Genomic DNA, 13508 nt, shown 5'->3' with positions numbered 1-13508 from the left:
TGGCCTGTAGTTTCCATGATTGTCTTTTGTTTTTTTTTCCCCATAGGAAAATATATTTTCTAGCTGTATGGAATGTCTTATTTCTGTTGCCTTTGTTCTACTCTCTCATCTATGTTAAAACATCTGAGAACATGTGACTAAATGCAGGCTTTTTTTGGTTTTGCCAGATCAACTGCTTTTCTTCATTTTGTTGCTACTATTTATCACAAGCTTAAGATAGTTACTTGTATGTCACTGGATTTTCATATGTATCACTTGAAGAAGTTTATTTTCTAGCTCTATTGTCTTATTCTTTCTTCTGCTTTGAACTAGGAATGTTCCAAGAGGGCCAATAATGGGAAATTTACATTACGGGATCTCTTAGTGGTTCCAATGCAGAGAGTGCTGAAATACCACCTACTGCTCCAGGTATTTTATTTTTGAAATTTAAGAGGGCTGAGAGCAAAACTGTGATTGTTTATCATCAGTGGGTTGTAAAAATGAAAGCCAAGTTTCTTTATCAAAGGAAGGTGATTGACGCTTCCCTAGATATGTTAAGAAATAAAATTCAGTCAAGTGCAGGGTTTCTCCCAGAGATAATTTCTTAGAGCTGAAGCTTATCTGGGGAAAATAAAATAAAACATGATTGTTTCCCCAGTCTCTGAACCTTTTATTGTTGGTGTGTATAAAATGGTTAATACTACCAAACCATAAGCATATTACTTGGAAGTGTCAACCATTACCCCCCAAAAGAGGAAGCTGGGCCATACATATAACATACTTTAAAGATACTTCTTCGCTGTCATAAATTGCAATTAAGCCATATTTATTTCAAAATGCTTCTTGTTATAACCCACAAAGCATTATCTTTTGCAGTTAGTCCTGTAATAAGGGTGGAGAATCTTATAAATTTAATTTGATAGCTGTGCCAGGAGACTCATTAGTTCAGCTGCAAAGAAATGTATTACTGTATTAGACTGTCAACCCTGCTGATGCTTGTAAAATGTCGTTTTTAAAAGATCTACTACTTATATATGGAGCATAATTTTTACTCTGCAGAACAACATACATTTTGTAATATTAATTTTTGAATTACTTCTGTAAATGAGTCATCAATATTTTGATCAATGCAAAACTGGAGAAAAGCAAATGAATGGCACAACATCTTTAAAAAAACTTATGAGATATGACTCATGATTTTATAATCAACCTGTATATTGTGGAAAGATGGTATACAATGTCACTATGCTTTGTGTAACAATATCTATATGTTGTACAAGAAAAATATTTTGCAGACTTGGAAAGAAAAAAATGAGTAAATTGTTAGAATTGCAATGCAAATATAAGTACTAATTACTTATTATTTTAATTGTAATACAAGTATAAAAATACTATTTAAATTCTTGTGATTTTACTAAGTTATCTGAGCTGAAATGTATCATTATTTCCTCAAATTATAAAGAAGAAAGGACCTGTTTCCCCAAGAGATTGCACTTCTACTTCTTAAAGCCCCAAAAAGACTCTGTATTTTCCATATGGGAAGTGCCTAAAATAATTGTTTGAACATGTAAATTTGATTTCAGTATGTTTTCTGAGTCAGCTTCCTCTTAGGTATGATGAGACGGTGACTTTTAAGCTGTGCACACTTCAGCTGAGGTTTTGTTGCCAGCATGGATCCCTGTCTGCAGACAAGTGCGTGCTTTGGAATAGGATGAAATTCCATATAGCAATGTGTAAATGAACCTGAGTGTTGTTTACCTGGGCTCCAGCATGCACATACAGTAATGATCTGATTTGGCAAGTTTTAAGTGCTAGACAGACCAAATTCACTTCTCGTGATGGTTCATTAGCAGCTAAAGTCAGTGTTTAGGCTGTGCAGCAATCATTCCTAAGCACTTGCCAATTTTGCAATAGTCCCCACTCACTGATAGGCTACTCACTCTGGGGATGAAAATGCCTATTCTTGGGCTGTGTTTTCTGGTTTTGGCTTCTGTATTTTTTGGGGGTGGGGATAAGCCATGATGATTTCAATCTATCAAAATGACAAACAGTGGGTGGAAAGTTTTAACTGCTCTGTCCACAGGAGCTGGTAAAGCACACTACTGATGCCATGGAGAAGGCAAATCTAAAACTGGCACTTGATGCAATGAAGGTGAGCATTTAAGGCAGTGAAGTATTTATGTCTGTTGGTGTTTAGAATGGTAGATCAGAATTGTTTCCTGGAGGATGTTCTTTACAACATTTCAAACATGTTTTCACAGGTTCCTGTGAGCTTATGTCATGGCAAGTATAAAGTTGAGGGTTTTGCTCAAGTCTGGGAAACAAGTTCAGTAGTTTTCTGAAAGAGAGGGCTTGTGAAATGGAACCTTCCCCATTTGGGGTTACTTTTGCATTTGCTGAAAAACAGGTGTTTCTATCATGGTGCTCTTGCTTCTGAAATTTAGGAGTATTTCTACTGCTGTAAGTAAATTTGAATTGAGATCAGTAATTTTCCAGTGAGATAGAGAGCTGTCTTTGTTTACAAGACCTTTTTCTGTCATCTTAATATGATCTCTGTGGCATTACCTTTGAAAGCAGTAGTACATTTCTGGAGATAGGGTACCTGACACTATACATTCATTTGCAAGTGGTACAAACAAATGCTTTATAGAATAACTGTAGTGCCTTGTGCATAAGGTAATATATTATGTGCTCCTCTGCACAGCTTCAGAAACAAAGCACGGGTCTGCTTCAGTTGCCTTCATGGCATGAATTGTGACATTCATGTGCTGGAATTGGGAAGTTTTTTCTGTTTTCTGTGGGGAAAGGAGCCAACATGACATAACTTATATCTCCTGTTGTAATCTGTATGGTCCACAGTAGATGCTGAAGTCAGACTAAGTTAGTTTTGGGTCACACAGCTGTCTCGTATTTTGTGACTGCCTTGAATGCCTGGAATACAAACCAGCTCACAAATTAGATTTTTAGTTCCCTTTTTTGTTATCCATTTTTGTGCAGTGAATGTAGAGGGATGGGCACCATGATAATTTCCCTCGGAAAGGTGCCTGAAAAGAGATGGCACAGTGATCATCCATCTAGTGGCAGGCCATGCATCCTGATTCCTGCTAATTGGCTTAGAAAATAACTCTGTTTTATATTTACCCTTGCTTTTTCTTTCCAGTTTGCTGGTTTTCTTCATTGTTGGTGTCTGTTGGATGTAAAAATCAAAGAAATCTCTTGCCAGAGTGGCTGTGGCAGAGATGTGCTGGCTGGCAGGATGTAACCAAACAAAATACTGCAAAATCTTACTCCCCCCTCCAAACCCACAGACCCCTGAGATATGTGTCTCTTCTTAAGGCTGCAGCGTTGTTCCTATTCTGATTTACTGTAGTCCCTGCCACTGTAGTAAAAATACCAGTGTAGCACTGGTATTTTGCTTCTAAAAATCCTGGTGTCTCTCACCAAGAAAGACAAAGAGAAAATGTCTTTGGAAAAACTGCTAGCAAAGTGGTACTGCCCCCCAGGAAAGAAAACTATTGGGAGAATTATGCTGTTGGATTTCTTTTGGCAGCAAGAAAAGAGGCTATTTAATTTCTAACCCAAGCCTTTTAAGACTGACATGAATGTATCCTGCACAGATCTGTTTGGGAAGCTAGCATAATTACTGCAGTTATTCATAATTTTTGATCAAAAACATATTAGGGAGAAGATGTATTTTCCTCCCACCCTCCAAATTTGTGACCATATTGAAGGGATACTGTAAAAGCAACTTAGGAAGATCAGAATGCCTTTTCCAACTGCTGCTCTCAGCATTCCTGACCCTACCAATTACCTCTTCTGCTCACTCCTCATCTCCAGCCATAAACACAGAAGCCCCAGCAAATTGTCACTATTACTCAAGCATCTTCAGAGCATTTTAAAAGCTTTAGTGAAATGTGTACAGTACATGTTCTGGTAAAGGGCACAATAATGATCTCACCCTGGGACTTCAGGTAGTATATCCCTTCAAAAGCCCCTTTTAAAATCTGCTGTGTAATGGCTTCTCTCTGCTGTGCAACAGTAAGAGCAAGATCCCCTTACTGGGGCTGTAGCCTATAAGCACCCAGGTTTATGATTCCTTTAAACCTTACATTCTGTTTTTGAGCTGCCTTATATATGTTTTCTACTATATTTACCTCAGAGGTTGAATGTTGACTGCTTTTTCTATAGTGAGATGCATAAATTACATTTCCATCTTTAATCTTGAAAATAAAACACAAAAGAAGGGCAGAAAAAAATCAGCTCTTAAAAAAATGTATTACTTGTTTCCCTCTTTCTTGATAGTAAATTCATGTTCCAATAGATATCATGAAAAGTGCTGTAAATATTATTGAAGATATGCAGACACTTTTTTCCTTCTTTATTTGGGCATACATATTGGTAATTCTTGAATGTTAAAGAGAATTTCAAAATTACTAAATATGTAGATAAGACAAAGATAAAATAAACATGTCAAAATAATTTATTAAAGCAGTCTGTTGTAGAAAAGTTATTCTTTTCCTCCCTTTTACTGTTGATACTCTAGGACTTGGCTCAATATGTAAATGAAGTAAAGCGAGATAACGAAACACTTCGGGAAATTAGACAGTTCCAACTATCAATAGAGAATTTGGTACGTGATTTTTAAATTTACATATAATTTTAAACTTTTGATCAAACCTATTGATGTATTTTGTCCTCATTTCATAGGAGTTTATAATAACCTTGATAATATCTAAGTATAAGTATGTTTTGTTTGGTTTAGAACGACATGTATATTAAAGTACATATATCTCTCTATTCTGACTGTTAGTACTTAAATATGTTTGTATATGGACAATGACTCTCAGATGTTTTTGTAATGGGAAAACCTTTCCCATTTGAAGACAAAAATAGAATGGACTGATTCTTTATAGTATTTAGTTTATGTTAGTGGGGAAAAGATGTTGTTTCCTGGTCTGAAAAGACCTTTATTGGGGTAAAAGGAGTGAGTGGTCTAACATTTGAATGTGTTGTTATCTTCACACTGTTGCTGTATGGAATCATACATTTTACTTTTTTTTCAGAACCATTCCCTCTTACAATATGGCAGACCTCAAGGTGATGGAGAAATAAGGATAACAACGATAGACAGACGTGCAAGGCAGGACAGGTGATGGCATAACTTGTGGTGTTCACTATTGAAAACCTGGGAAGTGATTCTTGATAGATGGGAGGTCAGCTCACTGATTCTTGGGGGCTTTCCATTCCATTGGGCATTCAGAGTCTGTCTAACATTGACCAAGTGTATGTGCAAAGTGATGAATGGAAAATTAGTTATTTCATTATTGTCTAAGATCATTAAGTCCCTTATAAGGAGTTGGTCTTAGGCTAAAGTACTTGCAATGTTGGTTGTTTTATTAGCCAGTAGTTTAGATCTTCACCTTGAAAATTTTAAGTCACACTGGCAAAAATGTGTAAAATAAGACTTTTTGGTGTTAGCTTTCTGGAGTGTTTTTAACCATCTCTGTATTGTATTTTTATAGGCATATCTTCTTGTTTGATCTAGCTGTCATTGTTTGCAAGCGGAGAGGGGATAATTATGAAATGAAGGAAATAATAGATCTTCAGAAATACAAAATTACAAATAACCCCACTACTGATAAAGAAAATAAGAAGGTAAATATTTGTTGCTAATTCACATGAAGTGTTTATGTTTAGCAAGAATTTGTAACATTTTGTGTGAGTTTAAAATGTAAATACAAATTATTTAAGATGCTTTTAATTTTAAATATGAGATGGGGTGAATATTTAGATTTGAAATGTGTTTATTTTGAGGTAATTCAAATGTTTGAGTAAGTCATTCTAAGGGAACACAATAAAGTGGTCTTACTGTTCCCAAAATTAATGAATTAAAGAATATACAAATGCTTTGTTATTTTTTAGGTTTTTTTTTTCCTTTCCCTTCTTCATACCTGATAACTTTTGTATTGTCGATCTTGTTATGCAGTGGTCTTATGGCTTCTACCTCATTCATATCCAAGGTGAAAATGGTTTAGAAGTTTATTGCAAAACTAAAGACTTAAAGAAAAAATGGCTTGAACAATTTCAGATGGCTCTGTAAGTATATTTTTATTAAGGTAGAATCACATCACTCATGTAAAGATTTTGCTTAAATTATACTGAACTTTTTTCATGTTTTAATACAGTCTAGCTATCTATTTTATTTGACATTCTGAGAAACAACCGATTGACATCTTTAACGGTATTTCCCTGAAATTCCTCTTGGAAAAGGAAGAGGGCACTCTAGGCTATGTAGTATTTTCCAACCTTGCCGCTAAAACTGTTTTAGTGATGCGGTCTTAAGCATCCATGGGGAAATAATAATTATATTTACAATAAATATCAGAATAGTGACATTTTTCCTATGCCATTTTAATTTTGACTAATTGAAGTATGTTTTTGAAAGGTGATGCTGGTGGTTTGGGAGGGGATGCTGGCATCTTTCCTAGTGGCTTTTATCTAATTCATTAGTTAGCAGCTGAATCAAGTTGCTTGGCATATTAGATTTAGTTTCAAAAGGCTGATTTCCTTTGGATGTTTTAAAGTGAGAGGAGGTTGCTTTAGACTTCTTGAAAAGTAAGTTGTTCAGTTGCAGCACTGCAGATTACATTATTGTTATGCAGCATGAACTTTATTTCCATTTCTGATACTTGTCAGAAAGACAAACATGATTATTGACACTTTGGATATTGTGATTAAATTTAAAGCATGCACAAGGGAATTGGATGACAGGTGATGCTTGCTTTATGGAAAGAAAAAGTGTGAGAGGGAGCGAGAGACTCCCAGTGAACACAGCATTAGCAATGGTTTGGATGTGATAAAGGGGTGTGGATTCAGGAAAAAGGCTATTGTGAGCTGTTTTGAGTGAAATGTCCTCAAAAATTATACATACTTAAAAAAAAACTCAGTATGATGAGTGTTAATTATATAATGGAAACATGGAAGGAGAACCTGAGCTGGACAGATATAATAAAGCCTGTTTACTAGGTTTCCCATCTTGCTGATTTTTATGGAAGGCAAAAGTGACATGTGTTTTGGCAAGAGTTTCTGGGTGGCATAACTGGGGATGGAAGGAAGTATTTATTTGCATGTGTATCTCTTTCTGTCCCTCTGCTCTCCCTGCTGTGCTTTGTGTAATATCATAATTATGTTTACTTAACATGTGTGTGAGAAGTGAGGTACTCACACTTACCAACTCCAGCATTGTGACTCTTCATCACTCCTCAGGCATCCTGGCCCAGTGCCCCAAAAACCCAATCAAACCAGAAGTTAGGCAAGGCACTAAGAAGAATGGGGAGAGCATTATGATTTTTTCCCCTAATTCTTCCCAACCGTTTCTATGGCTGTGTACAGGACCATTCTCCCTGTCCCTCCTTGTGCTGCTGTGTGAGTGCAGCTCTGCCCTCATACAGTGCTGGGCAGCAGCCAGCACTGCTCAGCTGTTGGGAATGTGCCTCTGCCGCAGGAGTTGGGGCTGCTGCTGGCCTGTGGGAGCAGAGCCCGCAGCACCTCAGTGGTTGGTGAGTTTGTGTGCCACTCTTTCCTCTCTGGCAGATGGACTTGGTCTTTGAAAATGGGTGGTGGTGTCTTGCATGGATGTTTGTCCTTGTAAAGTCACACCTCTAGTTTAACCTCTTCCCAGGTGGTTAAGGCACCAGGGCTGGAGCAGCAGGATCAGGACTGAGGTGCACCATGCTTTGTCCTTTCTCAAGTTTTCATTGCTTATCCCCAACTCTGTTACATGGGTTTGACTTCACTGTGTTTCCCTCAGCATCTCTCCCAAAACATACCTTGGTGCATGTAGCAATAATGATCTTCTAATGCATGCTGAGACGCAAGAGTTTGTATTTAGGAATAAATGAAGCCAAGTGTGTTGAGCAGTTGCTCGGTTTGGTTTGATTTGTTGTTTTCAGGGCTATTGTTGTCTACTGTGTAGATTAACTTTCCTGCTCTGAAAAGTAGCTGTGATTGAAATTGTGCTCTTATTCATTTCATTCAATTATAATTGCTGCTTCCATGGGCAAAATACTTCTCATTACTTAAAAATTTTACAAGACTGCAAACCTAGCAAAGTTGAAGGGGTAAATAACTTTGAGTTTTGATTATCAGAAATGATGCTGAGTTCCAGACAGAAATTTCAATGCTTTTGGGATAGCAGTGTGTTGAAGTCAGGTTTGTGCAAGTGGTAATCTAAGAGCATAATAAGAGGACAAACTAGGATCTCTCTTATTATTTTTAAAGTAAGAATTAACCTTGTTGCTGCTAGAACAGTCTAAGAGGCATAATTATTTCAGCTAGGCTGTAATTTCTCTTTTTTTGAAGGGGGAAACTTAGATGTATATACTGGTGTATGAAACAGTTATGATAGTTTATTTGCTGAAAAAGCACCTATTATTGAGATGCTAGTGTTGCTGAGATGAGTATTTGCCTCCAGAAATGGGAAGCTTATGTTATTGATGAAGTATGATATAGAGGAGAACACTGCTTTGCTGACTGGACTTGATTTAGGTGCAGAGGGCAGGAATACATTAGGCATACTTGGTATGGAAAATCCCTAAAGGAAGGCTAGATGAAATCCCAGTGCTATTTCCAGAGTGTTACTTTTCAGAGTAGTAAATTTGTCTTGGAAAGCTAATTTCAAAAACCTGTGAAAATATTCTACCTTAGTCAACTCTGTTAGTGTAGTGTGTGGTGAGTTTTGTTTTGAGGGAGGTTGGAAATGCTGGGTTACTGGTCATAGGAAACTGAGTAAATGGTTTTTATTTATTTTATTTATAAATTGTTTTTTACTTATTGCAGCTCTGTTCCTACAGTATGTATTTGCTATTTTCCTGAGACTATTGCTTTATTTAGAAAATATATAATATACCAAACACCCTGATTTCTTTTTCTCCTAAGAATTTCATGGGTGTTCTTGAAGTTTCTTCATACAGCATATCCTTATACAACAATGATTCTCTGGTCTGGCTGCACTGAGTTTGATGCTGTCAACCTAGACATAGTAATAGCCACAGCTGCTCATTTAGCCATAGCTCCCCAAAAGAAGTTTACTGTGTACAACCCAAAATTGCTGCTTCTTTTGGAGCACTGGATTTTCTAGATCACAATAAAATGAAGCAGGACACTGGGGCAGCACAGTTAATACTGCACTCAAGCTCTTAAAGTGGAAACTTTGGTGGATTGGAGACGTTTTCCTAAAGCTGTCTGTCAGAAACCACTGGAGGATGTTTTCAGAGGAGCCATCGTTGCCTTGGTGCAACTCTTCTCTCGCTGGTGGGAATGCACGTTCTGCATGCTTGGAGGGTGTAACCTGCTTATTGCCTTGGAGGAGATGGGAGGCTTAACTGTGACCCTGGCCAACTTGAACAGTTGCTATTTTGCTCTTGAAGCTCTGTTCAGAGTAGTGGATGAGCCTTTAGCTGCAAAGGTAAATAATCATCTTGTCAAAGATAGTGCTGCAAAGACTACTGTACCAGACTTGGAATGTTTAAATTTGGTCTAGCGTGTCAAATAGCATTGGTTTAAATGCAAAGTCATTCCATATCCAGGATAATATTGATGGAAATGTACAGCCAAATTACTGTTCCCATTCAGCCAAATTGGAGACATCATGTATTAAATGAAAGTTTGTCAGCAATGTGATAAAGTGCCATTTAAAACCTCAAAAACTGATTGTGTGGTACACAAATCTTTTATATTTTCTAGTAGCACATCCTGTCTAATTTCTTTCCTCCCATATTGAAAACACCAGAAGAATCAGAACAAATATGTAATATTTTCATTTTATTCAGTTTATGCTAAAAGGTGGGAGTGTTGATTGATATTTTCCCCTAGAAAGCTATTCTACACATGCTTTTTGGTTTTAAAAATACTTATTTTTAAAAATAGTTGGCTAATATTTGTGTCAATAAATTTATGCTAACCATTCTTTATAAAAAGAAAATACTCCTTGAAAGCTGAATCGCGCTTCCTCTTTTATATGCATATGTACATATTCTAGGTATGTACCTCGGTTATATTGTTACTTAGCTGACTAATTAAAAGGCTTAATTTCTTGTTACAGAGCAACTGCTTATCTCGTCATTGTTGGGAAGAATTTAATTTTTCTGTATTCTCGTGAGATGATAGAATAAATAGTGAAAGAATCTGTTGATTGTTGTTACATCTGTCTCATGCTGACACTTAACACCCTGTTCCATCCACAAAATACTTTGTGTGTAGTTTGTTTCTTAATCACAGCAGAGCATGAAGCAGGTGTGTGTTCTCATCACCACAACAGCAGAAATCTTTCCCATCAAAGGCTGCAGATTATATTTTCCCACTGAAAATATTTGAATCCATTAGTGTAATATGACTTGTAATATCTTATGCTGGTTTGTGCTGAATTTATTTTGTCATTATGTTGTCCAGTTTCCTAATTTAATTAAGCCTTTCTTAACTGGGTTTTGTAATCTAGTGTAAAAAGGACTGTCAGCAGACTTGACTTGAGTATAGGAACGTCTTACACATAAATGTAATTTAAAGAAGCATTTAGGTTGGAAGAGGTGTATAGAGATTTTTGGCTTCAGTCTTCTGCAAGGCTTAGGTTGCCCAGGGCTGTGTCAGCTTTAGTCCTGCTGGATTTCAAGACACATAGAACCAATATTGTAAAGTCTCTTGCAACAGTGTTGTAACACACCTTTTAATTAGACTTTACTCGACTATTGCCTTTCACAAACGGAGAAGTTTATGAAAAGATCTTGCAGGCAGAGGAACAGTTAAAATTTCACCTTCTGAAGTACTATGATTTCAGCTACTGTTTTGACGTAGCTGAAACAGCAATATTAATGTCATGTCTAATTAGTAATGCCTGAAAAATCAGTGGGAAACAGGTTCATTATAGTGATTAGGATATGCATTAATTGTGTGGAGTTAATTAATCTGATTTTTCTTTTAAATACCTAAATAAAAGATTTCAGACATGAAAGCTGTACAGCCCTCACAAAATACTGGTTTTAGTTTTAATTACACTGTACTTTGTTTTGGGTCACTAGAGAGTTTGTGCAGCAGCTCAGGTAGAGTCTAACCTGTTTTTGAAAAATTGCTGCTTCAATTCAACATAAATTCACACCTTGCAACTCGAGGGACGCAGAACATATCATCTGATAGTGAGGAAATAATCCAAAGATTCATTGATTATCAAACCTGGTAAGTGTGTGCACAACAATTTAGATTAGGGAAACTACATAAATTGCACCCAGAGCTCATTAGTTTTCTAAATTTTAAAGAAAACTAGTACAAGGCACAAGGTAGGTGCAGAGTGTCCTCTTATCTATTATCATTTGTATTTTCACATTCGCTTTGCAGTCTGTGACTAATGACATTGGTCAGATTCCACTCCAATAGATCTGTTCCCTCAGATAGTGCATTAATAATGCATGTGCATTAAGCTTTCTTCTGAGAGAATATTTGAGCTCTGACATATTGAACACTGCCATATTAAATTAAAGCTTTCTTATCAGAGCATCATAAAAGCCTTAAGATGTCTGCTGCATTTTTAAAATAACCTGCAAAGGTGTTGCACTTGTATCAACCTCACACAGTTTACCAAAGCAATAAACAAACATGTCTGCCTGGGTTTTTTTCATCAGTATAGGTACTGCAATACTCCAAAAATTAATGCCAAGTTCATGTCTGTTAAAGAAGAATGCTTGCCTGTTCTTTGCTGTGGCTCCAGTTGGTTTTGATCAAATGTTTTTCAGGGTTATAAGCAATCATTCACAACATATTTATAGTTATAAAATTTCTTTAGATTATTCCAGACACAGCAAGAACTGTGTGAAGATGCTAGATATGATTAAGAGCACAGTGTAAGGACAGTGTAAAATGTGAAAGCAAACCAGAATTTTTGAAAAAGTGGGTAAACACTTGAAGATGATAAATATACTTTGGTGTTATGTCTTCCAGTTCACAAAACCCAAAAATATCCCAATCCTTAAGTTTTTACAACTTACCTTACAATATCTGAGGGATATTACTAGAAAATTTAGTGCTTCTTAAAATTCAGTGAAATAAATTTGTAGTAACACTACATCATAAAAATAAAGTACTGCCATCTTAATATTGGCCTTTTTTGTGCAGGGAGTCTTTTCAGTGTTAAAACATGGAATGCTCCATTACATATTTGTCTTGATAATCTGGTTAAATGAACAGGTATCATAGCTTCACCTTGCAAACCAATGCTACCTTTTTTCTTAGCACATAGAAGTATTTCTCTAATAATTTACAAGTGAATGGCTGTATAAATCCTGTATTTTCAGAGTTTTTGATTCCAAAGCACAGACTTGTCTTCAGTTAAGTGTAAATATGATAAAATATTTAAAGCTTACCAATACAAGCAGCTTGGTAAAATTGCATTTGTACGACTTAGAACTTTCACAAATAAGATTCAGCCATTGAATACAGAAGTATATAAAGTATAGATGCTTTTGATTTGCAAATACTGATGTGTGACAGAGCTTTGTTCCTATCAGGTAGTGTTCAAAAAAGTTATACAGGAATAGATTAGCTCAAAGCAGTTCACCTCCCATGCTTTTTGGGGAAGTAGACTGATAATGAAAAAGGAAAGCAATTATCTTGTTTGAAACAATGCAGTACATTTCCAAAAAGTTAACAAGATAATTTCCTTGATCTCAAAAAAGCCACTCATCATATGATCAAATAAGCAAATTTCCTAGCAAATTCTGAGAAGTTGTGTGTTCTTGATCAAAAGCACAATTTACTTGTGATATGGTTAATTTAATTTTATAACATGCCTTCTTGATGAAGACCCTTTGATGTGACAAACCAAAATGTTTGAGATTTAGCATATGGAGAATTGATTGATTGATTACTTCAATAAATAGCATTTTCAAAGATGACTCTGATATATAACAGCCGAGCTGGAACAGAGAAAATGAATTAGCTGTAAGTAATCAGCATTGCTCCTGAAAAGAGAAGGTAAAAAAGAAACTGCAAATCATCCTTTGTGAAATGGCATTGCTCATTCATCTCCAGTGAGTCTAGTGAGAATATCCCTTAGGAATGCCTTTTTTTTTTTTTTTTTTTTTTTTTTTTTTTTTGTTTCTTGGGTAAATAACAAAATCCTTGTAAAGATTAGAAAAGGAATACTTAAGTATTCCTTTTCTAATCCTTATAGGGATTTTGTCTTATTTGTAAATTATTATTGTAAATTTGCCTTATTTGTAAATTATTTTTTGTGGCTTTCTCTCTGTCCTCTTACTTTGCTATTGCACAAATGCCTTTCTATTAAATGACAGCATGTTGTGTGACCAGTTGAAATGGTGATTGTGCACAGAGCTGGAATGGTTGGTTGTAAGGCTGGCTCTGTTTGTAGGGACTGGGATCCTAAGGGTGAGTCTGGTGTGTGTCACAGCAGGGAGTGAGGTCAATGTCTTGGGATCTACTTTGCATTAAATTCTTCATATGAGGTTTGGCTGAGAGCTCTGAGA

At 36.1% G+C, this 13508-nt stretch overlaps 1 protein-coding gene across 4 annotated transcripts in view; it reads left to right on the top strand.

Moving 5' to 3' along the window:
• The window catches only part of VAV3 (vav guanine nucleotide exchange factor 3), a 148619-nt gene that overhangs the window by 64178 nt on the left and 70933 nt on the right, over positions 1–13508 (top strand). For all 4 annotated transcript variants that reach the window (XM_030279319.4, XM_012575150.5, XM_072932592.1 and 1 more), the window contains 6 exons: positions 313–408; positions 2063–2131; positions 4523–4609; positions 5043–5128; positions 5502–5634; positions 5966–6075. In XM_030279319.4, the coding sequence (XP_030135179.1) occupies positions 313–408; positions 2063–2131; positions 4523–4609; positions 5043–5128; positions 5502–5634; positions 5966–6075 (581 nt within the window). The remainder of the gene's footprint in view (positions 1–312; positions 409–2062; positions 2132–4522; positions 4610–5042; positions 5129–5501; positions 5635–5965; positions 6076–13508) is intronic.

Source organism: Taeniopygia guttata, chromosome 8 (assembly GCF_048771995.1).
Source record: "Taeniopygia guttata chromosome 8, bTaeGut7.mat, whole genome shotgun sequence".
NCBI classification, from domain to species: domain Eukaryota; kingdom Metazoa; phylum Chordata; class Aves; order Passeriformes; family Estrildidae; genus Taeniopygia; species Taeniopygia guttata.
This window is presented reverse-complemented; position numbering and strand designations above follow the sequence as displayed.